Here is a 26092-nt window from a genome sequence, read left to right as displayed (position 1 = left end):
AGTGCTGGGTTGTCTACGCTGACTCACGATCGTGGTAGGCGTGCGCTACATTAGAAAGTTGAAGTGGCCGACTACTGTCAGCTTGGTGATCGCTTGCCACGTTTCGGATAGTATGTGCCCATTTACCTGGACGCAACAGACAACGCAGCCGCTACACATGATGACCAGATCAGCGCTTGAACTCAGCTCGCAGTGCGATCCGTTCAGCGGCAACGCGTTGACTTAGCGCGCGCTACAGCTGCTGGACTAGCCTAACAGGAGCGTCGCACTCGCAATATTTATAAGAACACAGTCGTAGTTGCAAGAGGAAGCCGGCGGATGCGGTTGCTACGGTCTCGTGTCGTGACGCCAATGTCAAACCCTTCGTTCGCCCCGCATCAAAAAGTATTTGATTACCTCACCAGGGAGCGGCAATTCACCACAATTGGGGTTCTGGTAGACCTTTTTACCGACTGTGTTGCGCACTACACCCGCTCGACCAGGCCTCGTCGAAGCTGAAAGCGCTGAAACCGTGTCCACAAAAAATCTTGACGGCACCGAAGCGTACCAGCATGACCCATTACGCAATACTCGCCATACTGGACGCACTAGTTCGTCATTGCGAACCGTATGGCCCCACGACTGATACACTTCCTTTGCGTGGTTTTGAAGTCTGCCTCAACTCAACTTGTGATCAGTACTCAATCGCTAGTCGTAGTCTGAAGTTCCAGCATTCAGATCGCCAGAAACGAGTCCGCAAACCTTTGGCACAAACCAGCACCAAGGGAAGTTCCGCCGTTGCAAACTGCGACCAACGATATGAGCTTCAGCTCATTTCGCGTTGACTATCATCACTCTCTCACCAGTGTCTAATCACGATTTTAATTCGTCATCGCTAGACAGGATGTAAGGAGCGAGCGGACAAGTCCGAGGTGGCGGTGCGAACTGAACCTGAATGTAGTGGACACGCAATGCAACACCCCTTGTGCAACAGCTTGTGCCAACGGAGTGCACGTTGGCTTTGTGGATCGTATACGCGTTAGCTCACGGTCTCACTGGGTGTGCTCTGCTTTGCAGAGCGTCTCCTTCGAGCCTCTAGCTCAGTGAGCACTGGGTTCTGCTTCCTGTCGATCCTCACGCAACCTGGAATATTGAGAGCTTGTCGCTTTGGATCTGAAACGAGAGGATCTCTAACCGAGAGAAAAATTGGGCTTGGCGAGTGCTGGCGTGGTCCATGCCTCATCACTGGTTGGTAAAGTTGCGTTTTGCGTGATCTCGTGTTTTGGAGATCTGTGTAGACGGCAGTTTTGGGTGGTCACTCCAACCGCGTAATACACCAAACAAACAAGTGACTTCAACTTCTCGCATACGAAAACAAGGATGTGTCTCTCCTCTTCAGCATCGACAAGCCTCGTGCAGTCCAACGCTGCATCCGTTAGAGTCTATTTCAGGTCGTGTACTGTTATCCTTGGTTTTCAATTCATGCAACGACCGGTGGCGAAACTTCCGCTGCCCTGCGCAGCGGAAGTCATTGCATTGACATCCCACCCTGCGATAATCTTCCTGCTTTGCTTACCAAAACCAGAGGCTGAATGGAATGGTGAACAAACGCACCAAGAGTAGGCGGCGAGCCTCTTTGTCCTGCCGCAATACGCAACTTCCAGCAGATCCACCGCATCGGGAGCGCCGCCACAGCGAGGCCATCTCGACTAAAACCAGTGAGGTGAGTTGCGCCGAACCTGTAGTGGACAACTCGCAACTTTTGCCAACCGCTTTGAGGTTGGTCCATGACGGCGATGTCACGGCAATGGAAGAAGGAGGGCTTAAGGATGGCAAAAAGAAAATTGTCATGATGTCACCACGGCTGGATGCGCAGCTCGGGGGTTATCCACCAGATTGTGGTACCAAGGAGTTGAAGTATCTCTCGTACGCTAAGGTGCTGCGAGACCGTGGAATGACCCACCCGATGCGCTACTCAGCCTCTCGCGTCGACGCTCTGGGTTTTGCTATGCCGGAACGATACCCACTGTTTTCGACGGATTTTGGAGCGCACTCCTTTCACCACTTGCCAACAGATTCCGTTGTGCTTAGCCAGTATGGTCTTGGAATCGCTCTCTACTTCAAGCATCTCAAAGTCATCACGTGGCTCTTCCTTCTTCTCGTGGTGATCAGTGCACCTGCATTAACTGTTTACATTGTTGGCGGCGGCACCTCGCTCGCAGACCTCACTGCCCTTGCGCGCCAGAATCTCTCCTCTATCCTAGGTATAACCAGCGTTGGCCATCTCAACGAAGCTAGCAGTGTATGTGACCAGGCCTTCGAAAACACCGAGCTATCACTCACGTGCTCAGCAGGAGAGATCGGTTTTGTAAAAGCAGTGTACTCAACGTACGATTCACAGGGGAGCTGTTCGTGTCCAGAGCGCAACAAGGTCTCCGAGAGTTCAGGACAGTGTCGCGGTGATGCTGATGGTTCGGTTTGCCCGGCGGACGGAGCTGGGTGTTTCTTCGGTGTGCATCCAGTCTCACTTCGTCCCTGCTGTTCATTTTCACTTAATGAAACCACACAGGCACCGGTCTTTGATGATATGCGGATCCAAGAAAAAGAAGGATGTGGCTCGAAAATGGCTCAGGAGATAGTTGCGGGGTTGTGTCTAGGCAAAAAGAGCTGCACACTCAACGTTAGCGAGGCGATAACGTATGCGTGGGAACCTGACGCTAACTACGGCACGAACTGCTCCGTAGCACCAACATTTGTTACCATTGACGGCGTCGGTAACATCACCAAGGAGGTCTGTGAGGTGAGATTGAACGATAACAGCGACTACTCGAAGTGTGAAGCCGAGAAATCTCGGGCGTTGATTGTGTACGGACGGTGCTTCACGACTCGAATCGACTTGTCCACATCGTGGAGCCTCAAGATCATCGGATGGGACTCCATGACCGTAAGTTGTTTTACTCGTTTTCTGCTTTGGGTGGATTGTACAATTGCTAAAAATGCGTTCATTTTTTTTTTACCACAGCGACGCGAGTTTCTTGGACTTGCTGTCGGATGTGATATTGCGTGCAGCTTGGTGTTCTTCGGTGTGGTCATCTGGCTACGACGTAAGGAGAAGGAAGCCGTTGATCGCATCACCCAGAACCAGATCAAGGCCCTGGACTACACCGTGCAGCTTGTGAACTTGCCCCACCATGATGATCTCAATCTGCTTCGCCAAGAGGTAAGTGTTACGTTAACTAAAAACACGTACATGCATGAGCTAACTAGTACTTTTGGTGCTAGATCCGCCTACATCTAGAGGCCGTGCTGAGTAATGCACCCCCTATTGCAGTGGATCTGGATCGTATTCGTGTCGCTGACGTTCAATTTGGCAAAAGCGCGTCCCGCCATCTTCGTTTGCTCGGTCGCCGTGGTACTATTGTGCGTCGACTTGAAATTGCCCAGCAGCGTCATGAGAAGCTGATCTTATTGAATGGACGACTTGATGAGCACGTTTACGCGAGACGCGAGCGACGTCACTTGCGCGCCATTCAAAAGCTAGAGACAAAGCTGCAGCGTTTCAATGTCAAGCTGGAACACTGGCACGTTCGTCAAAAACGACACAATGTATCCCAAGCCGTGACGGCTTTCGTGACTTTTGAGGAAGAAGAAGGTTTTCACCGCTGTCTACAAGAATACCCAGATCTCGGCTGGCTTCACCGCTTATTTCAGCCGTACTACAAACGCCTGCATGGTAAACGCCTTCGTTTCCGTCCGGCCCCTGACCCGACCGATATCATTTGGGAGAATTTACATCACCCATTCTTTGAGCGAGTATTTCGACAACTGGTATGGTTGTGAGATGCCATCGGTGCAAGAATTTACTGTTTTCTAACTGGGTATGTGGTTCTCGTAGGTCGTGGCGTTGGTCACACTTGCTGTACTCTTCGTGAGCTTTGTTCTCATTTTTGTGGCAAAGGAACAGAAAACCAAACTGGATCGACAATTTGGGCAACCCACCAGTTGCCCGAGCAGTGTTCTCAAGTCAGACGTCGTTCAGGACGAGCTAAACAAGGTTTCCGGACTTGTGCCATACAAGGCACTCGTCGAATGCTATTGCAAAAATTTCCTTGTCGACCAGTACGTTAACAAACAACGATCGAAAAATATTTGCAAGTTTACTGAAGAAGCTAACCGTGACTACTGTACCTCGTATGTGTGTTGGAATAAAACAGCTCCTTCCGAAGCATGATGTATGAAAACTTCTTCAACCCGGAAACAGGGCAAAACGAGATGCTCTGCCGATCGTGGGCGACAACATACTGGACAACTCAAATCTTGTCGATTGCGTCGGTGCTCCTGGTTGTAGCTGTGAACCTCCTTTTGGCTCGCATCCTCAACGGTCTTGTCGCTATGGAGAAGCACCACACTCAATCCAGTCTTGTCGTTTCACGCGTCACGAAGGTCTTTTTGGCACAGTTTTGTAACACAGCACTGCTCATGCTCGCTATCAACGCCAATGCCAACTACTTTTCGTCTTCACCGACTGTATCGGAGACAGCCACTGGTATTGGGGGTTTCTCGATGGGTTCGTTGCAGGTGCTGGACGGCCAATACTCGGATTTTTCAGCTGAATGGTACAACGATGTTGGCGTGGCGCTGATGCTCACCATGATTGTCAACTCATTGAGCACGCATGCATACCTTTTGGCCAATTACATCATGCTCAAAGCACGCCGTTTTATCGATCGAGGGTTTTCTTTCGACCACTCGCTTACAAAGCAGGATACACAGCGTGATCTTGAAGCGCTTTACCGTGGACCGAAATTCGACCTTGCAGCACGCTACGCCCAGTCACTAACGTCAATCTTCATTACTTACATGGTGCGTCTTGCATTAACTACATGCAGTTGCGAATTCCATTTTGACAGCCACTATTGATTGCAGTTTTCAGCAGGAATGCCGTTGCTGCATTTCATCGGATTTGGGGCTATGATTATGACATATTGGGCCGACAAATTCAGTGAGTGAATTTGAGAATGTCAAACGTTGCATACTGTAGTGACTAATGTGGCAGCTTTTGCTCTGAACAGCATTTCTCCGCATCGCTCGGTCGCCACCTCTATATGACAGCAAGTTGGCCTCTGCAGCAGGGTCTCTGCTCCCTTACGCAGTGTTGATGCACTGCCTTGTGGCCATGTGGATGTTTTCAAATGACCGTATCTTCGAGTACGAAAGCGATGTGAGCATTGAAAATTCATCTGCAAACAGCACTAGCAGTCCAGGAAGTGGCATCCCTCTCTTCGATGCAGCACAGCGAGGACAACTGATATCGCGTGTCACACGCCCTCAGGTTGTTGTGCTTTTCGCGTTTTTCGTTGCTGGTTGCACCATTGTGGTACTGCGTACCGTTCTCTTCGAGTATGTGCCGGCACTTGTGCGCAGCGTCTTTCCTGCACTTGCTCGCCTGCTGGAAAAACCTCGTGTGGCGAAGGGTGTCCCGAATTATTTCGATGGTGAGTACGTTGCACTAGCCCTGCGCATTATCGCGATCTCTTACCACGTTTTGTTGTGCATATCGCAGCTATTCCAACCCCGTGTCTGCAGGAGAAATTAGCTGCCACGGGTGGCACACAACAACTACTGCGGCCTGACCTCCGAGCGCGTTACGAGCGTGCGCTTGTGAGCCGCATTGCTCAAGAAGAAACGCTGCCGAAGAAGGTACGCTCAAAGCGCTCAATGTCAGCGTCCGAGCGCTCAAACCAAGCAAACTGGATCGTCGGGTGTCATTCCTATGGTACGGTGGCGTCGCTGTTGCGAGGATCAAAACCGGTCACGATTAACTCTATCCTGTGCATAACATACATGTGGGGGTGCTCGCAGCTATCAGTGACAACAAGGAATACGTCGCCAAGCTCGCCATCGATTCGCACCTCTCGGAGCAAATTCCGCTTGACCAGATTTTCTAGTGCAGTGCTACGTGCTACTGATATTGCTGTTCGCAGCAATGTTGCCTTCATTGCATGCATTTATTAAAAAAAAAAAAAAAAAAAAAAAAAAAACTTGTTCATGTTGAAGTGGCCAACGTTCGATTCGCGCACGCGGATTGGTCCTTATGTTTTTCTAGCATTCCGCCAATAGGATCAGAGCCCGAGCCGACATGGAGGATGCAGCCGCTGCGCATGATGGCGGCGCTCTGCCGGCTGCCACCGACGCCGACGCCGAGCCGCTGGACCCGAACTTCGACCCTCTCGCAGTGGACGACGTCGCGGACGACCTCCCAGGCGCTTCAGCGGCGCCCAACGCCCTCTCGCCGCCTCAGCAGCAGCCGAATTGCGCCGCGTCAGAAGCTCCAGCGGATGCTGCGGCCTCATCAGCGGCCGCGCCGGGGCTGCGACGCTCCTCGTCCTCCAGCGGGATGGTCCCGTCTCGCAATATGGGCTTCGGCATCGGCGCGGCCGTCGGAAGGCGCAGCAGAAGCCGCAGCGGCGGAGACAACGACGACCACGCGTCGTCCGAGCTGGTCCTGCAGCTCCAGAGGCTCTGCAGACGCCAGAGACAACGCTCCGAGGAGCGCGCCTTCGTGCGCGACGTGGAGCGCGTGCTGGCACTGCTGAGGGTGCAGACGCCGGCGTCCGGTGTGACGTCGGCCACGTTCCCGGGCCCCATGAGAGACGGAGAGGTGCTGGGCAGCGTGCAGGAGGAGGACGAAGCGGCGGGCGACGACCGACGCGGCTCTGTGGCCAGCAACGCGTCCACGTTCAGCACCTTGAGCTCCATGAGCTCCAGCGACAGGCTGCGCGTGACGCTGACGCTCGCGGAGATCGACGCGCTGCTGGACTGCATCGCCGACCTGTTCGACCACAGGAACCCGGGCGTGCGCGCGCTGGCTTTTGAAGTGGTGCAGCTGTGTCTGCTGCGCTTCGGGGATCGGCTGACGCCGGCGCTGAGGAGGAAGATTTATCTGCGGCTGGAGACACACCCTCCAGGAGACTTCTTGTTGCAGCAGAAGGCGCTTCGGGCGCTGACGCAGGATGGACGACAACTGGAGCCATTTCACGTGGAGCTTGGCTGGTTTTTGCTGCGGTTGTTGGAGCAGTCGGATGCGCAGAGAGACCTGCTGGGGCTGATTCAGAACATCCTGCGGCGCAGCCCGCGCGCGCTGGACCGTGATAAAGTGATTGCGATTGTGTCTCTTATCAGCGCGAGGTGCGATATGGCTTGGAGTCGCAACGATCTAGAGGCTTGCCGTAGATTCGTCGCTTTTTTTCATGTGCTCGCTGTGCATGATTTAGCGTATGCGGCGAGCACGCCGGCGTGCCTGAGATCGTTATGCTGTCTTGTCAACGCTGACGGACATGGAACGTGGTCGGTGATGAAACTGCTACTAAATGGCAGCTCGGGTTTCCTCGTGCTGCGGGGTCTGTTGCAGGTGCTGGAGCATCCTATGGGAGCAAATTCGCCTTGGGTACTCCGAGGCGCGGTGTTTTTTGTAGGTATGTCTTGCTGGGGCTCTCAGCGAGTGCCCAAATTTGACGATATCGCGTGGGCCCCCATATTGCTGGCTCTTGAGCAAGCGTTGGAGTGCTGTCGGGGAGTCGTCATATTCGAGGTTATCTTGTCTCTGCAGCGGCTTATCAAAAAATTTGGTGCGACTCATCCATCAGCTACTGGTGGGCAAAATGCTAGCACCCATGACTTAACTGCATCGACGGGTGCTAGCTCTTCTTCTACAACCACAACAACAACTGCCTCAACAAGTGCCAACCGAGACAAGCGTTACCTTGTAATGGAATGGGATATTATCTTGCGCATGCTACAGACGCTAACGCCATGGGTATCAATGACTGATGAAAATGAAATTGAAGAAGCCCCCCAGCGCGCGATTCACACTGATAATGGGCGGTCAGAGGCGAAAGTGCGTCGTGCAGCGGCAATCTATCCAACAACGGATCTACCGGATCAACCGCAGCACCAGGTTTCCGTGTCGATACAGCAAACTAGAATTCCTCGCGAGCTTCTTGATACTCTGCAAGCCGTGGAGGAGCTTGTGGAAGAGCGCCAGTTTGCCGGCGACGTGGACGAATTTTTAGCTGTTCTTGAGGGTTATCTGCCACATCTTAGTGAGAACTCGATGCTGGTTTTGCTGCGGCAGCGTGCGGAGGCAGCGCATCCAGGGTACCATCTCGACTGGTTGGCGACTTTGTCATCTGCGATGCGCTCGTTTTTTTCCTGCGTCAGTTCTGACGGTGAGCCGCTACCTGTACCTAGTTCTGTTCGCCAGGAGGCACTTGAGGTTTTGCGCATTAATCTTTGGACAAGCCGAAATGTCTGCGAGGATCGTGTAATTGAAGAAGTAGTGATTCCAACACTTGGGCGCGTTTACGAAGATCCCGATCCAGAGGTTCGCCGTCGTGCTCTTGGTTTTATCATTGAGGTAGCGCGACAACTGGAAAGTGTCAAGTTTGATTCGCTGCTTGAAATTCTTGCCAATGCGATGGTGCTTTCAAGCAATGAAGACGCCCAGCTTGTAGCAGCGTCAGGGATTGTGGCGCTGTTTTCGTCTGCGTTTGACCATTTACCACCTGCCCGTGCGGTGCGAATGTATGACCTTCTCGCCACTACTGTCGAAACTCATCGCAACCGTGGCGTTCGGCATATCGCTCTGACATGCCTGTTATATGTATGTGAAGCCCGAGCTACTGATGGAAAACTTCAGTGGAAGGAACAGCAGGTGCGAACGTCTCGCTTTTTATTTGTATCTCGGCGGGCTGCACGAATCAACGCGACGGGTGTGCAATTGACTGCTGCATGTGTCCCGGTAGCGCGTGCCCTGCGCGCTTTACTGACGTTGGTGAGTGCTGAGTCTGACGCGGAGCTGTTCCGTATGGCGGTAAAAGGTATTAAGACGATGTTGGAAAATCGCGCCATTCTCGAAGATGTGGATGTTAGCGAGGTGTCGACTAAAGTTGTGGCCAGCATTGATTACCGAGCTTTTGGTCGAGCTGCCATTGCTGACGAGGTTGAGAGACTACTCAACGTGCAGGCGAGCGAACCTAAGCCAAGCGACGCAGATTCGGCGGCCTTGGTTCCTCGAGATCAACAGGCACAAGAAGATTACAGATGCAGCGGCCCGTCAATCCCACTGACGGACGCAGAACTTGTCCGATCGATTCATGCGTCTACTAGGTCCATAAGCACGGATGCGAATGATACTACGGAGGCGTCTTTTTGCGCAAGTGTCAGAGCAACCGCTGCTCTACTTGTGAAGACCCAGTTCCTCGTAATGGGAATAGAGCTGTTACAGCTGCTGGTTAGCTATGAAGCTGAGCTGAATGACAATGCACTTCAAGAACTTACTCGATGTCTGGTGGGCGCGATGGGGTTACGCCTGGCTGTTGCAGAGAAAGATCTATTCGCCGCTGGTACTGCTGTAGACGACTCAGCTTTATCTTCGTCTTCGTCTACGCCGAATATACTGTACCACCACAATGAACCAGATGCAGCTGGCCCGTTCGCATCGGGCACACCTCTTGGCTTCACGTCGCGTGTGCTGTCGCGCTTTCAAACGTCAGCATCCCACGGCAATCTCTTCCATGCTCTTTCGGGGTCGATGAGTAAATCGTCTATGGGTTCAGCATCCAATACTTCACGCAGCCGCCCAACTCGGATTGATCGAACCCGATTGCAAGGTTTTTTGCGGCAACTTTTTGATTTTGAGTTTAAGTTGTTGCACACAACAACAACGTCTCTGAGTCTACTGACACTACTAGCGCCGACCTCCATCTTGATCCAGCTTGACGAAATACTTCAAACTGTGCGTGGTTGCGTTACAACTGTGGATGGTGACTTCCGGCCTGACGTATTTGTTGCAGTGCTGGAGCTGTTGGGTACCATCACGCCTACGTTATGCCAAGGACACGAAGATAACGCGATTTCTGCACGTAAGGCGATCGTAGAGTCACTTCTACTTGGCTTTGAATATGCCAAGTCGAAACAACTTGCCTACCTTGCTTTCCGCCTTCTGTGCCAAGTGATTTACCAAAGTGATCGCAAGGAACGCATTTCCCTTGCCAGCTTGGCGATGCCCACGCTACAACAATGTACACGTCGAGCAAACAGCCTGCTTGCCGAAGCTGCTGTCGACTTTTTAATGTGCTACGCTTACTCCCAATCCGTATTACCTCCGTCGGCGCTTTGCAGTCGCCTACGAGCTGAAAATGAGAGCAACGAAGCAAAACGTATGAAGGATGCTGGTACATTTCAAACGAGGGCAAGAACCTGGGTGTACCGGCGGTCACTGTTGACTATCACAACAAACTCCCGTGGGGATGCTTCGCTCGCAATTCGGAGACCTAATTGTACAAGTCGATGGGGATTGCATGCCTACCACGACGTACATTTGAACTCACCAGAGGTTTCGTTTGGGTCTGATATTGTAGCAGGTAGTAAAGTCATCAACCTCAAAATCTCCGATCACTTAGCCCAGCGAACGGCGGAGATTATTGGAGGAAGGAACGGCGAGGCTCCGAAAATGCTATCACTTCCTGCTGAGCTCAGGCCATCTTACCCAAGTACGTCAAGCTTGTATCTTCCTGAATTCTCTCAAAGCTCGGCAAGCTGCGAGAGCAAAACAAAAACCAGCTCCCATCAAGAAAGCCAAGAAATCACGACAAGTGAAGATTGCGAGAGGATGGAGGTTGGTTACTCCACGCAAACAACGACGGCAGAGTCTTATCAGCAGGCAGCAGCAGCAGCTTTTTCACCATTACCAGCGTATGATGGTATCGGTGGATCGCCCTCATATTATTGTGAAAACGCACAAGGTAGGGAGGCAGAGACAATAATATGTTTCTTGATGATTGTGCTCACTTACAATAATATGCCGGTGCTATTGATTGCAGTGAGTCGTCGTCCGCGGCGAAATTCCGGTCGCTCAAGACCAAAATCCAATGCAAGAAATTCTAGACAAGCTGAAGGAGATGATGGACAAGAGAACTCGCCAGGGAAACCCGTCATCCGTGCTATTCGGGAAGACTTTGAAGAAAACGAAGACGCCCTAGGAGATCAGCAAGCACACGTGAACAGTGAAGGTGAACGAAGGGACAGCGAAATGGAATCATTTTCGTTGTACGACAGCACGGGCGAAGCGCCAATTTTTCCAGTGGTAACACCGAGGGTTCGGCAATTTGTCGATAACAGTAGTAACTCTACTTCTGCTGGATCAGCTCCCGTTAGAAGTGCTCATGAGCCCGCGACCTCATCAAGTAAGGATGAGTACGACCCTATGTACTTAATGATGCAGCTGTTCGACCTCACGGTGGAAAATCGCCCTCACCTACTTACTGATGGGCCATCGTTGGATCTGGCGCTTAGCGTTTTGGATCGAACTCCAGAGTACGAAACGCACAAAATTGGTTTGCTGTATGTTCGGGACGAGAAGCAAACCTCCGAGTCTGCTATCCTCGGGACCACAGGTGGATCGCTTCGCTACCTACGCTTCCTGCGTGGGCTGGGTGATTTTACCAAATTGGAGGGGTTTCCTGGATACACAGGAGGGCTCGACACAGCTAGCAACAGTGACGGCAAGTTTGGCCTCGTATACAAGGACTCTTGTGCCCAGGTACACTGGAATCTGGCGTAATTGTTTTGCTTCCCGAGCATGCAAGAAGCTAACATTTTGCACACGTGATTACTTTACAGATTATGTTCCACGTGGCTACGATGATGGTTCCCGAAAATGATCGTCCTGCTGGAACTCCAGCTATCGGCAATTTTGCCTCTATGAAAAAGAAGCGTCACATTGGTAATGACTTTGTGCACATTGTTTTCAAGGTACGAGGGCGGTTCCATTTGTTTGTTGCAAATTCGCCTTAATAACGCTAATTGGTTCTTATAGGAATGCGACGAAGACTACGACTTACAAACCCTCTCTGGCCAATTCAATGACGTCCACATTGTGATGCAACCGCTGAATGATCTTCAGTACCGCACAGAAGTGCACGTGAAACCAGGAATTCCTCCATTTGGACCACTTTACGGAAGGCAGATTGTGTCAAGCTCGATCATCTCGGAAAGTGTGCGACTCACATGTCTGAACGCGAACCTGGCGTGTCAAGTCTTCCACCAGGACCTCGTGGGGTTTGCCTTAAATTGCGAAGAACGTCTGAAGCAAATTAAGCAGTTGGGGATTCGGCTCGCCACGGCGGATGAATGGAAAGTGGATGGATAGCCGGCCACCGGCGACTACTCGCGACACCCCGGTGACAATTGGATTGAGTACTTTCCTTCAAGTATATTTACAACGAACACGGGTGGTATGGTACACGCGCTCAACGTTTATTAGCAGCTTATTTTGTGAGAAAGCAGCATCTCTTCCCACGCAATGTTTCTAAACTGGGCGATATGATGGTGCCATCCTGAGCACCCGCACACGCCCTCTTCAACACTTGTATGACAGGCTGACTACTCCAATACCTTTGGGGATGGCGAGGACCCGTCTGCAGTAGACGACGATGGCGACTGAACTCGCAGGCCAACATCGGAGAGGTCGGACATCGGCCCGGCGCGAGTCTGATTCCGCGTATTGCTGCTTCGATAGATGCCCAGTGCCATCTCCGACTCGCCAGGACAGTGTGAAAAAGCAAAGCCCGTGTTACGGCGAACGAGGCGCGGGGAATCGACCACTACCGCGGCGTCTTCACCCTTAGCCAGACGATTCCACTCACGCATCAGGTGCGACGGCTCTGGGTAGAACAGAACTCGTCCAGCCTTGGCGATGTAGTTTGGTAAAATAGCCACCACCACTGCTAACAGAAGGCCCAGCCAGAACCACGCTTCGCGCACAAGCTGGGACACCACACCGTAGCCCACCTCTGTATCATAAAAGTCGGTCTTGGTCCACCCAAACACAGAGCAAAAGAATGCTGTGAACAGATAGTAGAACACGAGCGTGCCAACAGTTGCAACAACGTTAGTCCTCGTCCAGTTGCTCGTCATCAGGGACACTTGCGCCGTTGAAGCTGTGATCAAGTAGGTGTATGAGGCTACACCATCCGCCCAAAGACCGAGATCGCGTTTGTCAAATTCGAGGTTCGTTGAACGACTTGAGAAGTACCAAACAATGGAGCCGTTCGTGAAGAATGGCACCGCGTAGACCACATAAGCATGCCACACACCCAGCACGCACCAGCCGAAGAAGGAAAGCCAATTGAAAGATCTGTTCTTGAGACCGTTCACGTACAGGGTCGGGTACTGCATAAGCACGGCAGGGGACACGTCCTGGTTGTACATCGCGATAATAACGATCGGGATCGTTGTAAACAGCGCATTGTAAAGCGTAAAGAAGATGCTGAAATACATCAGCAAACCACTGTACATCGTCTCTATCGCCAAGAAGAAGTTTGATAGTGACAGCGCCACATTCTTCATGAATGAAAACAGGATAAGCTTCGAGATTCTCTTGTAGCTGTAGTTGCCGTGAACTAGGAGTAGACGTTTCAGATACTGGAACTCTGCAATCGAATAGTCGCTGGAGAGAACAGCTTGTCGGCCTTCTTTGCCACTGATACCAACACCCACGTTCGCAGCCTGGATCATAGGTACATCATTGGCACCGTCACCAATTGCAAGCGTGATATTGCCGGGAGAAAACATGAGTGTAGGTTCTGTAACGAGTTTCACCACGGACGCCTTTTGGGACGGAGAGCAGCGGCAGCAAATCACCGATTTGCACTGTGTTGCCACCGCCAAAAACAGATACTTAATGTCGTCATCCAGCACCAGAGCAAGTGTCTTGCCATCGATCACCATGGCAAATTCCAACTCCTCATCGATGTAGTCTCCGCTGCTCATACTACCAGTACCACCCGTCATCGTATCCGTCTTCGGCTCAAAATCATGGTCGCATAAACCACGCTCGAAGCTGTTCTCAGATAGGTCGCGGTTCGGTAGTGCCGGATATACTTCGTCGTAGTGAACAGGGCTATCTGCCGGCGTATTATCAATGCCAGCATGCTGGCGGCGAGGTAAACGCCTCCGCTTCTTCCGGGCCTCTGCTTCTTCATCGCGCCCAACAAGAGCCAGCTTCACAAGATCCCACAGATATAGAATTGCTCGCTTCAAGGCCTCCCACAAAACACTAGTGGCTGACGAGGTTTCATCTGACCCCCATTTGTCCTCAACAAGGTCAACGTACAGCTCTTCGAGCCTCGCACGCAAGGATCCCTTGTCGCGCTGGCCCAGCACAATCACATCCATGTTATCATCGATCACATGCGACGACATGCCAATGCTAAGAGCAGTTTCTTTCTTGTCACCCGTAAGAACCCAGAATTTAATGCCAGCTTTCCGCAAAGCGCAAATCGACTCCTCGACGCCGTCTTGCAGTCGATCTTCGATGGCTGTTGCACCGAGCAACGTCAACTCGACCTCAATAATGGCCGACACCTTGGCAATCTTTGAGGCACGTCCCTCCATGGACAATTCAGCCTGACGGTACAGGTGACTCCACTGGTCGTACTCCTGTTGGGTAAGACGACGCATGGCAGTTGTAAGCGTACGAAGACCCTCCGAAGCATATTCCTGGAGGTGACCACGAGTCACATGTGCCACACCTTGTGGCTGAGACTTCGAGAGCAGATCAAAAATGATGTCATCGGCACCCTTGCAGTAGAGTACAATACTTCCGTCAGGAAAACGCACAATCACTGACATGCGTTTCCGGTCGCTGTTAAACTCCAGCACATTCAGAATTTCGAACGACATGGGCCGTCCCTGAATGAGTGTGTTGCATATCGGACCATCACGTGATTCGAGAATGTAGCCGAGATCGGCTGCGGCCAGCACAAGCGCCTCTTCATCGGGGGACGACGCGTTGTACTTGATGGTTGGAGTCTCAACTGAACACGAGTCGCTGCTGGATGTAGCCGACGTGGGGACATTAGTTTCCGGGATCACAGTGTTGCAGATCGTGAGTAGCAACAGGAAATCGTGGATTTCCTTCTTCGTCGAATGGTTTGAGTTCAAGCGCGCGATCAAGCGTCCGTCATTGAAACGAGTGCCAGGTCTCGCTGGTTTCGCGGGGTCCACCTCAATGTCATTGTAGCGCAGTCCTCCGATGGTACACTTTGCAAATATCATTTCGTTGCAAGTCAGCGTTCCCGTCTTATCCGAAAAAATGTACTGAATTTGACCGAGATCTTCGTTGATATTGCTGTTGCGAACCTGGGCTGGAGTGTCTGTTTTTGAATCATACATTTCCAAATCATTCTCGATGTAACGCGCGTGGACAAAACGCACGCCTTCCATCGTCACATACATCGAAAGCGGGATCAAATTGTTAAACAAGATCACGTAACTCAAGAAGATGTATCCGTTCGAGTCTTCCTTGATATACCATGGAGTCTTATCATCGGCCAAATCCAGATTCCAGTTGTTGTTTCCCAACGTGCAAGCAATCGAAATTCCAAAGAGCAACATCAGCACCAGCACGAACATGGTATCCAAGGTCTTCTCCACAAAGCTACGCTTCAGCGGCACAGCGACAGAGTTCATTTGGACCTTTGTTTCTTTGCCTGTGTAGATCACAAGCCCAAGCGTCCACTCCGCGTTGCGGCTCTCACTGCCACGCAAAATCAAATTGTCCATCGTCAAACTGGTGTCGGTATCTTCTTTGCTGGCATCCACGACAGCCTCATCCCCAATCTTTCCGAGTCTCAACACGCCATCGAAGTAAAAGAGATCCTTGTTGGGCACGTCGCACTCCACCTCAAGTTTGTGCTGCTCCAAGATCTCTTCAGCGGTCAGAAAATGTTTCGTGCAGCTGGCGACCTGTCGGATCTTGAGATTGGTTTCGCCATCCAAATTCGCCGTTTCTACGTAGCATCGGCCATCAGGTCGGCTTGTAGCTAGCAGGATACAGTCTGCCGGCACCTGATCGCCATCCTTTAATAGCAACACGTCCCCCACTTCAATATCCTGCCATGTGCCGTCAATATGCATCACTTCGTTGAGCACGTCACGGCGAATGATATGCGCCGGTCTGGAGTTTACTAATGCATCACCCTTCTGACGACGAAGGTCCTCGCTTACGTCCTTCAGCGCAGATGTCGCGAACACAATCAGCAGGGGCGTAAGACTAGCCACGGGGCTCACCGGCGAGAAGTCGAAGAAACACAGCGCCACCACAATGGTCGTGTACAAGTTGGCGAGTCGGCTGAATTGCATCTTGAGAAAGACGAACAGGAAGTTGTAGTACGTGTACTTGCTCGTGATGATGAGGTTGGAGCAGAACACAGGGGCTTCCCCCTGCGCCTCCGCCTCCTTCATCCGCCGCTTCTTGGTCTTCAACACATCGGGCACCTGGACCGACACCCCTGACTGACTGCGTCGCAACCTGTTGTTCGGGACGCCCGGGCCGACCACTATTTTCCGTTGTGCGGACGGGCCATCGTCCTCGTCCACCTCGGCGGACGGGTTAATTGACAGCGTCTGGTGCAGCGAGTTGGCGCGCTGCGGAGAGGGCATTGTCGTGGCCAGCGCCGCGCGGTCGCACTCGCGCTGGTTCTGCACGGCCTTGACGATGCGCCGGAGCTTCCAGCCGTACATGAAGCCCGTGATGTTGAGCATGGTGAGCAGGATGGAGAAGAAGCCCTGCAGCAGCACGGACGTGCCGCTGCTGACGCTGTTGAGCTTGCCGTTGTATCCCTTGAAATACCAGATGACGTCCACGACCAGCGTGATCTGCATGCCGATCTTGTAGCTGAGCAGGAACTTGGGCACGAGGAACTTGGTGCCGTGCCAGCCCAGCACCAGCGTCACGTACAGGATGATCACGGGCACCGTGGCCTGGAAGCTCAGCCCCAGGATGATGGGGAAAATACGCAGCGAGTTGATGATGGTCTGCGACACCATCGTGAACTTGAGGCGGCGGCGCGTCTGGTAGATGGTCATGCCCTTGAGAAAGCAGAAGACCTTCTCGAACAGGTTCCAGAGCTTCGTCTCCGCGTTGGGCTTGGTGTCGGACGCCACCGAGTCCGCCATACTGCGTGCAAATAAAACAAATTGAAATAAAAAAATTAATAAAAAGCGTTCGTCACTTTCTGCGTCAAATAAAAACATAGATAAAAAAAACTTTAAATGGTGTTGTTACCTGTCGGCTCGGTACCGCAGCGAGATGATGTTGCGCTGCTCCTCCTCGTTGGGCACGCCCGTGAACGTGTTGGCGCGCCGCAGGTTCTTGTGCTGCGACGTCGGCGGCTGCGAGGCGGAGGCCGGCGCCGCGCCGTCCGCGGCAGACGCGGGCATGTCCAGCTGGTAGTCGGCGGAGCTGTCGGAGGGCGAGGGCACCGCGAACTCGACCCTCATGGCTGCGTGTGCTCGCGGGCGGCTACTCTGCTCTGCTCTGCTCTGCGGGGGGGAGACGCAGCCGGCGCGAGCAAGCCTGCTGGTTATTCTGAGAGCTGCCAGCTCGCTGCAATAATGCGGAACAAGCCGACGGCCGAAGAGAGACCCTCTCTCCTCAAGCCAGCGCTCCGTGTCGCACTAAGTTGCGCGAAGGCTCCGACCCTAGCCCGCGGGTCGAAATAGAAAAAGTGTAATCACGCGCACGAAACTGGGCGGGAATGCTGCTGCACGAGGTTATGTCATAGGAGAGGTTATAGCTGATACTGCGAAAGGTTTCTAAACATGTCATAACGCAGTTTCATGCCTGATGATGGTATTGCGATTACTTGCTTTTTGGGGGGCGTGAAGCTTATGCCAGACTGGATCCTTTGCCGTCCGTTGGTTATTTGTTGTTGTTGTTGTTGTGGCATCAGGAGATCATCACCCCAGGCTGGAGTCTCGAGCAGGCAGCAGTGCTGACGCTGCTGCTGCTGCTGCTGCGGCAGCAATTTGGCGGCGCGCGCGCCGCGAAGTTACAAACGCATCATTGTGGTAAGGTCGTTCGTTCCCGCCAGGATCCCTCGACTCCGCCCCGATTTGCGCGAGGACTGCCGCAAAAAAGGCAACTTGCTCCCAGCGGGCGACATCAAGAGGGTCAACAAGTTTCTGGCAGCGATCACCTTCAACCGGATCGATCTTTTCGTGCCTCGGCCTGGAGGGGGGGGTTGAGCGCTACTTGCATGGCCGTGCACAACGATCCGTGTTGCTTTCCGGACCCCAAGTCTCGGGATTCCCGAATCTACGGCGCAGTGCGATACGTGCGGGTGTTGAGGCGCTGGTATTGAGAATCTCAATGAGATTGCTTCTTTTGGCTGCCTCTCGCTCTAATCCGCCGTCATCTTATGGTCTTGTGCGGGTGGATACTGGGCGATCGTCGCTGCTTCTGTCCAACGGTAGCGAAATCCTGCTAAGCTACTCGTACTATTTGCATCTGGCAGCTAGCTTCTTGCTCATAATGGTAGGCACTGTCACGTTGAGCCCCAGTCAGCTCGCCGAAATGTTGATGAGGGCTGATTAGGATTAGGAAACGACCACCGTAACGCTGCAGCGGTTTCTAGTCCACACAAAATGGCTACGCCCACTTCAACTTGCTGGCCACGTTGCCCACACCTGCAGGCCACGTTACCAGACAGATGTAGCAGAAAGCAGTGACGCCGAGTATGGTAGAAGACGTTCGCTGAGATCGGATAATAATATAGCAAGCCGCATTGCTCGATGTTCTCTCAGCTCACGGACCAAGACCAAGTCGCAACCAGCTAAACAGTTCAACAATTACCACTCGGTGCCAATGCCCCCCCCCAATCCGTCCGTCAAGCTACAGCCAGCCGCGCTCACCTTGCCATCTTGGTGGTGCTACTACCATCTAGGACGACTATAAATACCGGTAATGAGGCATCACTCATGTTGCAACCGCCGCAGACACTCTCACAAGCGGCGGCACTCGGCCGATCGTCGCTGGGGCAATGAAGCAGCAGCAGCATGGCCAGATCCAGATCCTGCGCGAAATTTTGCCTGCGGTGGACTTGGAGAGGGAGCCGCGTACGACCCGCTCCTGGGCGTGGGTCTGCGCAGCGCTCGTGGGGCGAGACAAAAGCGAGTGCTGCGTGCACGTGGTGGAGAGCGTGTTCGTGGACAAGCAGCAGATTTGGTCCTGGTACTACACAGACGCAGGCATCGTACGCCGCAAACCGCAGAGCAAACTCACGCCGGAGCAGGTGCACCGCGCTTTCGTGCAGTTCGCCGACGAATTCGGGGGTGCAGTCCCCACGCTGGATTCCGCAACTCGACCAGTTGCTGTGTGTTGGTTCGAGAAGAACGATGCGCCGGGTGCCGTCCCCTTCTTAACGGCACCAGACCTATTGACATTTTTGAATTCGCTCGCCTCCAGCAGTGCCTGTAGTGCCGCCATCAGCACATTCGTTCGTCCTCGCGGTGAACTGGATCCCGCTTGCTACGCCAATCTCGAACACGAATTCACGTACGTACGTGTGGCCGAATGCAAACTTTGTTTCTACGCTTCCTGATCATTTTGAGCTTATCGTTGCTGTGCAGACTTCACAAGAGCGGCCGTGTGCAGGGTAAACTGTTCTGGTTGGCACTCGGTGGGCAGCGGATTGCTAGCAAGGATGTCAAGTTGAACACCAGCGTCAACGAATTAGTACATCATTACGTCGGGTTTCTCGAGAAAAACAAGAAGTGTCGGGTAGCACGCTGCGTATCCCTTTTCATTGTGGACGAAAGCGGGAAGCTGCAATTGTGGCGGACATCCACTTGTGAGACCATTTCGGCAGCGGTGGCGCTACCTTCTGGCCCAACGTTTCCGGAGGCACTCGTGTCACCGTTTCCAAGCTCCTATGAGGGACCTCGAGCCATGAACGAAAGACTCATAGCCCGTGCCCGTGCTGACAGCCTGCGAGCACCCGACGAACGGGTGGTTGAGGCTATCATGGCAGCTCCCAGGCCGCAGTCCAACAGAAGTTCGGGCCGCATACTAGCCGCGTCGTCGAATGCTATGGCTCGCTTGGATCCGCTCGGGGACTTAGGGGGTAGACGCCGTGTCAACCTCGAGCTACGCAGCTCAAATGACTGGGACGAAGCTCTATCTTTTCTTCCAGCTACATCGTCATTGTCTCGAGGTCGGCGGCGCACCGTATCAGCAGCTCACTTAATGTCCAGCCAAAAGCGCGGTTGTTGCGGAGACTTCTGTAGCATGTCAATTGCCGAGTTGACCGCCCGACGAATGGAGCGTAAGAAGGCGTCTACTTTCCGCGAGCTAGCAGGGCATGCCAGGAAGGGCCGGCGCCGAACAAGTGTTGCTACCGCTACAGCTGCAGCAAGCGCCTTTATGGAAGCTCATCGCATGGACGACTTGTTGGGACGATTAGCCGAACAACGAAAACCATCGTCACCACAGCGACTTCAACGTGCCGAAGCAATGCCATTGACGTATACGATCCCGTTCAAGTTGGTGGCGCAAACTCGAGCCGAAAAACAACTTGTGGACCTCTTCATCCGACGATATCAGAGTGGTGAAGACGGCGACTATCTTGCAGAGGCATACTACGGAGACGGCGAACCGCTCGGGGTCACATTTCCAGGGTACTATTACCGGGACGTGCAGGTCTGCGCCAACTGCTATGAGTTTTACACTCTAGTCGAAAAAGTTCGAATGGAGGCTCTGGATCAAATTGCGCAGCGTCCAAAAACTAGTCCAAATCGTCGCAGTCCAGACAAACAGAATATGAATGACCGTGCTTCAAGGCGTATCCAGGAGCTTCCTATTGCCGAAAGAGGTGAGGAAGAAGAAAATGAGAACTACTACGACGACGGTGATGATGGCGCAGCTGGCACAAGTGCTGATAATAATGATGACAAGATCGAAAACGCGGTGACAGATAGTTTGCAGTATGTCTGGAAGCATGTGTGGGCGCAGACCTCTAGCGTGGCTGCAGCAATTACCAAAAAGGATGCTGCAGAACTGTACAGCTTTGTGAATCCACATCCTGCCGTAGCGATGGTATTGAGTGCGCTGGGAGCTCTACTTCTAGGGTCACGAGGGGAAGACTGGGGCGAAGTCAAGCGAGTGGTTTCCCAAGACAAACTTCTCTCGCGACTCCACCGCGTTGACTTGGAGGCTCTCTCTGAGCGGGCTGTGCTGCAGGCAGCAGCGCACGCTCGTAATCCGCTCTTTACACCAGCACAGATCGCCCCCATCAGCTCATGTGCTGCTAGATTCTGTGACTGGATTCGGGCTGTATTGCAAGCGTACGCGTGGAAGCATAGACTGCAAATGAAAGACTTCGAGACTCGACGCTTGCTATGCTTACTCAAGCCGGAGATCCTGCCACCCGGCGTTGACACAGCCCAACTGAAAGGTGCACATCGTGAAAATACGACAGCGAAGCGAAGAAAGACAAACGGCTTCGGCAATGAAGATGCATTATCCAAAACGCGACGCCAATCTCAGCAAAAACAAGCTGCTCGCCGAGCCATCCAAGCTCAACAAATGGCGCGCCTTGCGGCACCATCGGGACTTCAAGATGGAGCTGTGGGAAACACAGCAGACGGTGTGTTCACCTGCCAGGACGGAGTCACGCAAATTCCATACGCTGTTATTGGTCAACCCATCGGCGAGACTGTCAAGTGCAACCTCGTGGTATTCCATGACCTGTTCGACACATTTGAAAGTACTCGCGTGTTCTTCCGACCCATAGTTGCGCGAAACGAGGGCGCTCGAGCGTTGTTGTTCAATTTCCCAGGCCAGTCGGGCTCTGCCTATGCAGTTGACGACCAAGCTCGTGAAGAAGACAAGCTCGTGCTCAACAATATGTGGCTCGCTCGTCGAGTGCATGAGCTGCTGAATTTCCTGCAGCACACCACTCAGTTCGTCACCACTGGTGCCCCATTTCACATTGTTGGCTTTGGCAATGGTGCAAATGTGGCCACGTGTTATACAGTGCTGTATGGCAAGAGCTACGACGAATATTTGCAATCGCTCGCGCTGTTCAATGGTTTCGCGAGCGTAGATTCGCAGTTGGCAGCAGTGCTGCACAGTGCAGTGAACGTGTTCGCATGCCTACCACCGACTCGACCTGATTTGCCCGTGTCTTTCTTCTCCAAGTTCCTCTTTTCCGAGGGCTACCTGCGCAAGGTCGACATGAATCTAGCTCTCAGCATTTATACAGCGGTGACCAATGCTATCACACTTGATGGCCGTATCCGTTTGTGCCGCGGTGCACTTCGCCACGTGGACCTAGGCTCCCAACTTGCAGAGATTGGTGTACCTATTGTTCTCGTTCAATCCGTGGAGAACACGTTGGTATCCCCCACCAATGTTGACCCCTTCCTCCAAGGCCGTTCTAGCGTTCAGCATGTTTGGTCGCACCAACAACCGCATACGAGCGACCTGCGTTCGAAGACCCGTGCACAGTTGCGGAAAGCACTAGCTACACCCAACAGTGCCTTTGTATCATGGCTGCGTGCCGGACACGAGCTGCGCCAGGAAGCAAAAAACTACGTAACAGAGGTGATCGAGATGCTTGTGAATTGCCAAATGGACCCATCCGACAAAGAGCGTATTGCAATGGAGAATGTAGATAACCGTGAAACAGCACCGACCAAGAAGCAGGAGCAAACAAAGGTGGCAGTAAGAAAGGAAGCAGATCGACAAGCCTCCCAAAACCAATCAGACCAACTTGCGACGAGTACACTAGAATCACGAGCCGCACCAATTTCTGAGAAACCCATATCGTCCTCCATTATAGACCCAGCGTCATCGCCTGAACACGTACGCAAATCTCCGTATGAGCTTCAGCTCGAAAAGTCTGAATGCGCGTTCCAGCAAGCACTACGCACTCACGAGGTCCAGAAGGCCGAGTATGAGAAGAAAACATCGCTTCAACACCAACAAAAGCAGCAGCTTGCGGGTGAGTTAGCCGCGGAGACTACCACAAAAGGTGAGACCACCCCGACTGTCAAAGCTGCTGAGATCCCAATAACGCAATCGGTCGTGTCCCTGGGTATGCTATTGCCACCTGCTCTTCCTGCCGTGGTATTGCATCCACAGCAAACGTCGGACAGGAATTACGAAGACCAAACACCCCCAATCTCCCAGCAAAACGAAGCGAGCAGAGCTACCCGGGTGGACGACGATATCGAAAACGTGCGAGCCAAAATTCGAGCTGAAGAAAAGCGTCTCGAGAAAGAAGCAGAGGAGCAACGTCAAAAACATCGGGCTGCAACTGAGGAGCGCATGGCTGCTCTGCGTGAAGAGCAGGAACGGAGGCGGCGCGAATGGGAGCAAGAAGATCGTGAGCGGCTAGCTGCTCTTGAAGCGCAATTACAAGCTCAACAGGCAGAACGGTTTGCTGCGTCTCAGCAGCGGGATCTGGAGCAGCTAGAAAAGGATGAAGCAGTGCTGGCTGTGAACTCCTCTGCCTCAGAAGTACCATCGTCTGCACCTCCATTGATACTAGAGCCATCCATCGAGATGCCTGGTCCTGCAGTGGCTTCCCCGATTGCGTTGCTGGCTCCATCTGTCGAGACTACGCGACAGCACATTCGCGAACAACCAGAGCTCCCGAGCATGTTCGATCAACTCGAAGCGGAAGAACAAGCTCGAAAACGCCGGGAGCAAAAGAAACGAGCTTTCGGCCCTGGTCTAGTGGCAGGGAGCCACCTGACGGGTGACCAATATGACGAGGTGCGCTCTTCCCTTCAGCAGGACTTTCGCGAAGACACTCGGGCGAATGAGTCCAACATGAAACGCGAGTTGCGACGGAGGCGAGACGCACAAGCCACGCGGGTGCAGAAGTACATCCGTCGGTTCTTAGCAGCGCGTCGAGTTGATCGAATTCGACGTGAAAGGCAGCAAGAGCGTGTCAAGAATTTCGCGGGTGGTGAAATCGTGAGAATTGCTCGAGGACGGCTGGGACGTCGACGATTTCGGCGGTTGTTTGAAGAGAAAGAAGAGGCTGCTAGACGATTGCATGCCGCCATACTCATCGAGACCGTCTTCCGAGGCTTCTCGTGTCGTGTTGCTTACCGCGCAAAACGGCGAGAAAGTAAGGCACGGATGCTAGAGCGAGTATATCGGGGTCACCTTGGACGCAAACGTGCCCGAAGACTGCGCAAGGAGCTCGACCGTCGTCGATTTCAGGACCGAAATGCTGCCAAGCTGCAGGCTACCTGGCGAATGTACGTTGCGCGCGGGGAGTTTCTCAACGTTCGCTTCTCCGAGCTTGCAGCGTTGGAGATCCAGCGGATGTATCGTGGTCTGTTAGGACGTCGAGAGGCTGCGCGCAAGAAGCAGTGGCGCGATGCACCGCCTGGAGCTGAAAGACTGGCGCTTGGGCTACAGCTAATTGAAGGCTCAAAGCAGGCATTTGAACGGCAACAAAGCGAGCTGGACGCACTCCACCGTGCACAAGAGGCAGCCGAACGTCAGGTTAGTGCTGTGCACAACGAGCTTCGTGAAGCCGAGAAAGAGCTGGCAGTGCTGGAACGCGAGCTGCAGGAGATTGATCAGCTCGACGCTGACGTACGCGAGTTGACACACGAAGCTGAGCGACTGCATGCTGGTGGCGTCGAAGGCTTACTGCACAACCATCGTTCGTCGCCACAGCAGCAACCTCTGGGCAGCGGAGTGCCTGAAGCTTCTTCGACAGACAATAATGACGCTGCTCCCTACGAACTCGGAGCAGAAAATGTGTTCGAGTCGAAGGAGGCTCTCAAAAAGCGCCAAGCCGATGCCTACGCTGTGGAGATGGCACTCAGCATCAAGCGCAGCGAGCGCGAGAAGAAGAAGCGCGATCTGGAGGCTGAATTTGCTGGGGCATTTGCTGAGGTGCAACGAAAGCGAGAAGCATTAGCCGCGCTGGAAGAGCGTCTGGCCGACATGGAGCAGACTCGCATGCGAAAGGATCGCGAGTTCGCACGTCTGCAGCGCCACTTGATGGAGCTGTTGGAAGAGCAGAAGCTGGAGCTTGAAAACTTGCGCGAAAAGGGTATCGAGCTTGAGACGGCTACTGCCACTTCGGCAGCGGCAGCGGCGGCCACAGCAGCTAAGGCGCGCGAACATGAAGCGCGGTCACAAGCCATGTTCGAATCCACGGAGGAGCTCATGAAGTTCCAGTTCATGTCGATGTCGTTGTCGTACTTCAGCTCTCTTAACATGCTCAAAAACCTACGTGATATCAACGCCGACACAACCGCGGCGGCCATCACCACCACAGCAGAGACTGCCGCCACTGCTGCAGCTGCCGCGGCTGCTGCCAACATTACGCCGGTCACTGCAGCTCTGGCGAAGAAGAAGGCTGGTGGGGATGCCATCAGCAATTTGCTCACGACTGTGGCCCAGCGCAAGCAGCAGGAGCTGGCACAGCAGCAACGCGAAGAAGAAGAAGCGTTGGCTCCTGGAAAACAACAGCCTTTGCCAGAGGAACTGCGCGCCTGGACCGTCGACGACGTAGGCCGATGGCTCGACAGTTTGTCCTTGCCACAGTACAAGGCTGCATTCCGCGAGGGTGCGGTGGATGGCGAGTTCCTCATTGAGCTCCGCGCCGAAGACATGGCCGAGGTTCTCGGTGTATCACACAAGCTCCACGTCCGCAAACTCCTGGCCGCCCGCAACAAATTGCTGCCACTGACGGCGGCTGAGCGAGCGCACCTGGATGCTGTCAAGCACGAGGCAAACGCAGCACGAGCCCGTGGACAGGAGCCCGCGGGAGGAGAAGAGATCTCCTTGGAGGTAGACACCGTGTTCTCACAAGCACGCCACGGACGGATGAAGCGGCTTGTAGATAGTCTCGATGCTGGCTTTCCGATTGATAGCGAGGACGACAAGGGAAACACGTTGCTGTTGCTCGCCTGCCAGAACGTGAATCAACGCATGGTAGAACTGTTAGTCACACGTCGAGCCAATGTGAACCACCGGAACGCACAGGGTAACACACCTCTCCACTTCGCGATGGCTTATGACGGCGAAGGTGTCCTGGGCGAGTACCTGATCGCGCATGGCGCCGACGACACCATCGAAAACAACAGCGGCCTCACCCCCTACGATGGGCTTGCGGCCGAATGATATGAATCGCAGGCAGCATCAAGCAACAAGTTGGTAGAGGCATTCGCTCCAGGTCGCATCGATAGCGAACATGGACGATATATTTTTGCTGTTCATTCTGCTGGTGTA

At 53.3% G+C, this 26092-nt stretch overlaps 7 protein-coding genes across 7 annotated transcripts; 5 read left to right on the top strand and 2 right to left on the bottom strand.

Annotated features, from left to right (window-relative positions):
- Window positions 1–2602: 2602 nt before the first annotated feature.
- Window positions 2603–5927, top strand: IUM83_00879 (tRNA methyltransferase; the record flags this gene model as incomplete). Its single annotated transcript, XM_067924685.1, has 9 exons — window positions 2603–2923; window positions 3002–3199; window positions 3262–3807; window positions 3875–4098; window positions 4194–4842; window positions 4906–4981; window positions 5052–5474; window positions 5543–5755; window positions 5842–5927. The coding sequence occupies 9 exons, from the start codon at window positions 2603–2605 to the stop codon at window positions 5925–5927; spliced, it is 2736 nt and encodes a 911-aa protein (XP_067789175.1).
- Window positions 5928–6118: 191 nt separating this feature from the next.
- IUM83_00877 (Tuberin) lies at window positions 6119–7311 on the top strand (the record flags this gene model as incomplete). Its single annotated transcript, XM_067924683.1, has 2 exons — window positions 6119–7167; window positions 7254–7311. 2 exons carry the CDS (start codon window positions 6119–6121, stop codon window positions 7309–7311), a joined length of 1107 nt encoding a protein of 368 aa, XP_067789177.1.
- On the bottom strand, window positions 6277–6804 carry IUM83_00878 (uncharacterized protein; the record flags this gene model as incomplete). The annotated part of the gene is made up of 1 exon (XM_067924684.1): window positions 6277–6804. One exon carries the CDS (start codon window positions 6802–6804, stop codon window positions 6277–6279), a length of 528 nt encoding a protein of 175 aa, XP_067789176.1.
- Window positions 7312–10651: 3340 nt separating the features above from the next.
- IUM83_00876 (ATPase WRNIP1) lies at window positions 10652–12190 on the top strand (the record flags this gene model as incomplete). The annotated part of the gene is made up of 6 exons (XM_067924682.1): window positions 10652–10784; window positions 10863–11051; window positions 11187–11435; window positions 11514–11581; window positions 11662–11793; window positions 11858–12190. 6 exons carry the CDS (start codon window positions 10652–10654, stop codon window positions 12188–12190), a joined length of 1104 nt encoding a protein of 367 aa, XP_067789178.1.
- A 233-nt stretch (window positions 12191–12423) lies between these two features.
- IUM83_00875 (p-type atpase (p-atpase) superfamily) lies at window positions 12424–17325 on the bottom strand (the record flags this gene model as incomplete). Its single annotated transcript, XM_067924681.1, has 2 exons — window positions 12424–17002; window positions 17111–17325. The coding sequence occupies 2 exons, from the start codon at window positions 17323–17325 to the stop codon at window positions 12424–12426; spliced, it is 4794 nt and encodes a 1597-aa protein (XP_067789179.1).
- A 1541-nt stretch (window positions 17326–18866) lies between these two features.
- On the top strand, window positions 18867–19485 carry IUM83_00874 (Acyl-CoA-binding domain-containing protein 2; the record flags this gene model as incomplete). Its single annotated transcript, XM_067924680.1, has 2 exons — window positions 18867–19385; window positions 19456–19485. 2 exons carry the CDS (start codon window positions 18867–18869, stop codon window positions 19483–19485), a joined length of 549 nt encoding a protein of 182 aa, XP_067789180.1.
- Window positions 19486–20143: 658 nt separating this feature from the next.
- On the top strand, window positions 20144–25984 carry IUM83_00873 (Acyl-CoA-binding domain-containing protein 2; the record flags this gene model as incomplete). Its single annotated transcript, XM_067924679.1, has 1 exon — window positions 20144–25984. One exon carries the CDS (start codon window positions 20144–20146, stop codon window positions 25982–25984), a length of 5841 nt encoding a protein of 1946 aa, XP_067789181.1.
- Between the last annotated feature and the right edge of the window lie 108 nt (window positions 25985–26092).

Source organism: Phytophthora cinnamomi (assembly GCF_018691715.1).
Source record: "Phytophthora cinnamomi strain GKB4 chromosome Unknown Contig53, whole genome shotgun sequence".
Lineage (NCBI taxonomy): Eukaryota > Oomycota > Peronosporomycetes > Peronosporales > Peronosporaceae > Phytophthora > Phytophthora cinnamomi.
This window is presented reverse-complemented; position numbering and strand designations above follow the sequence as displayed.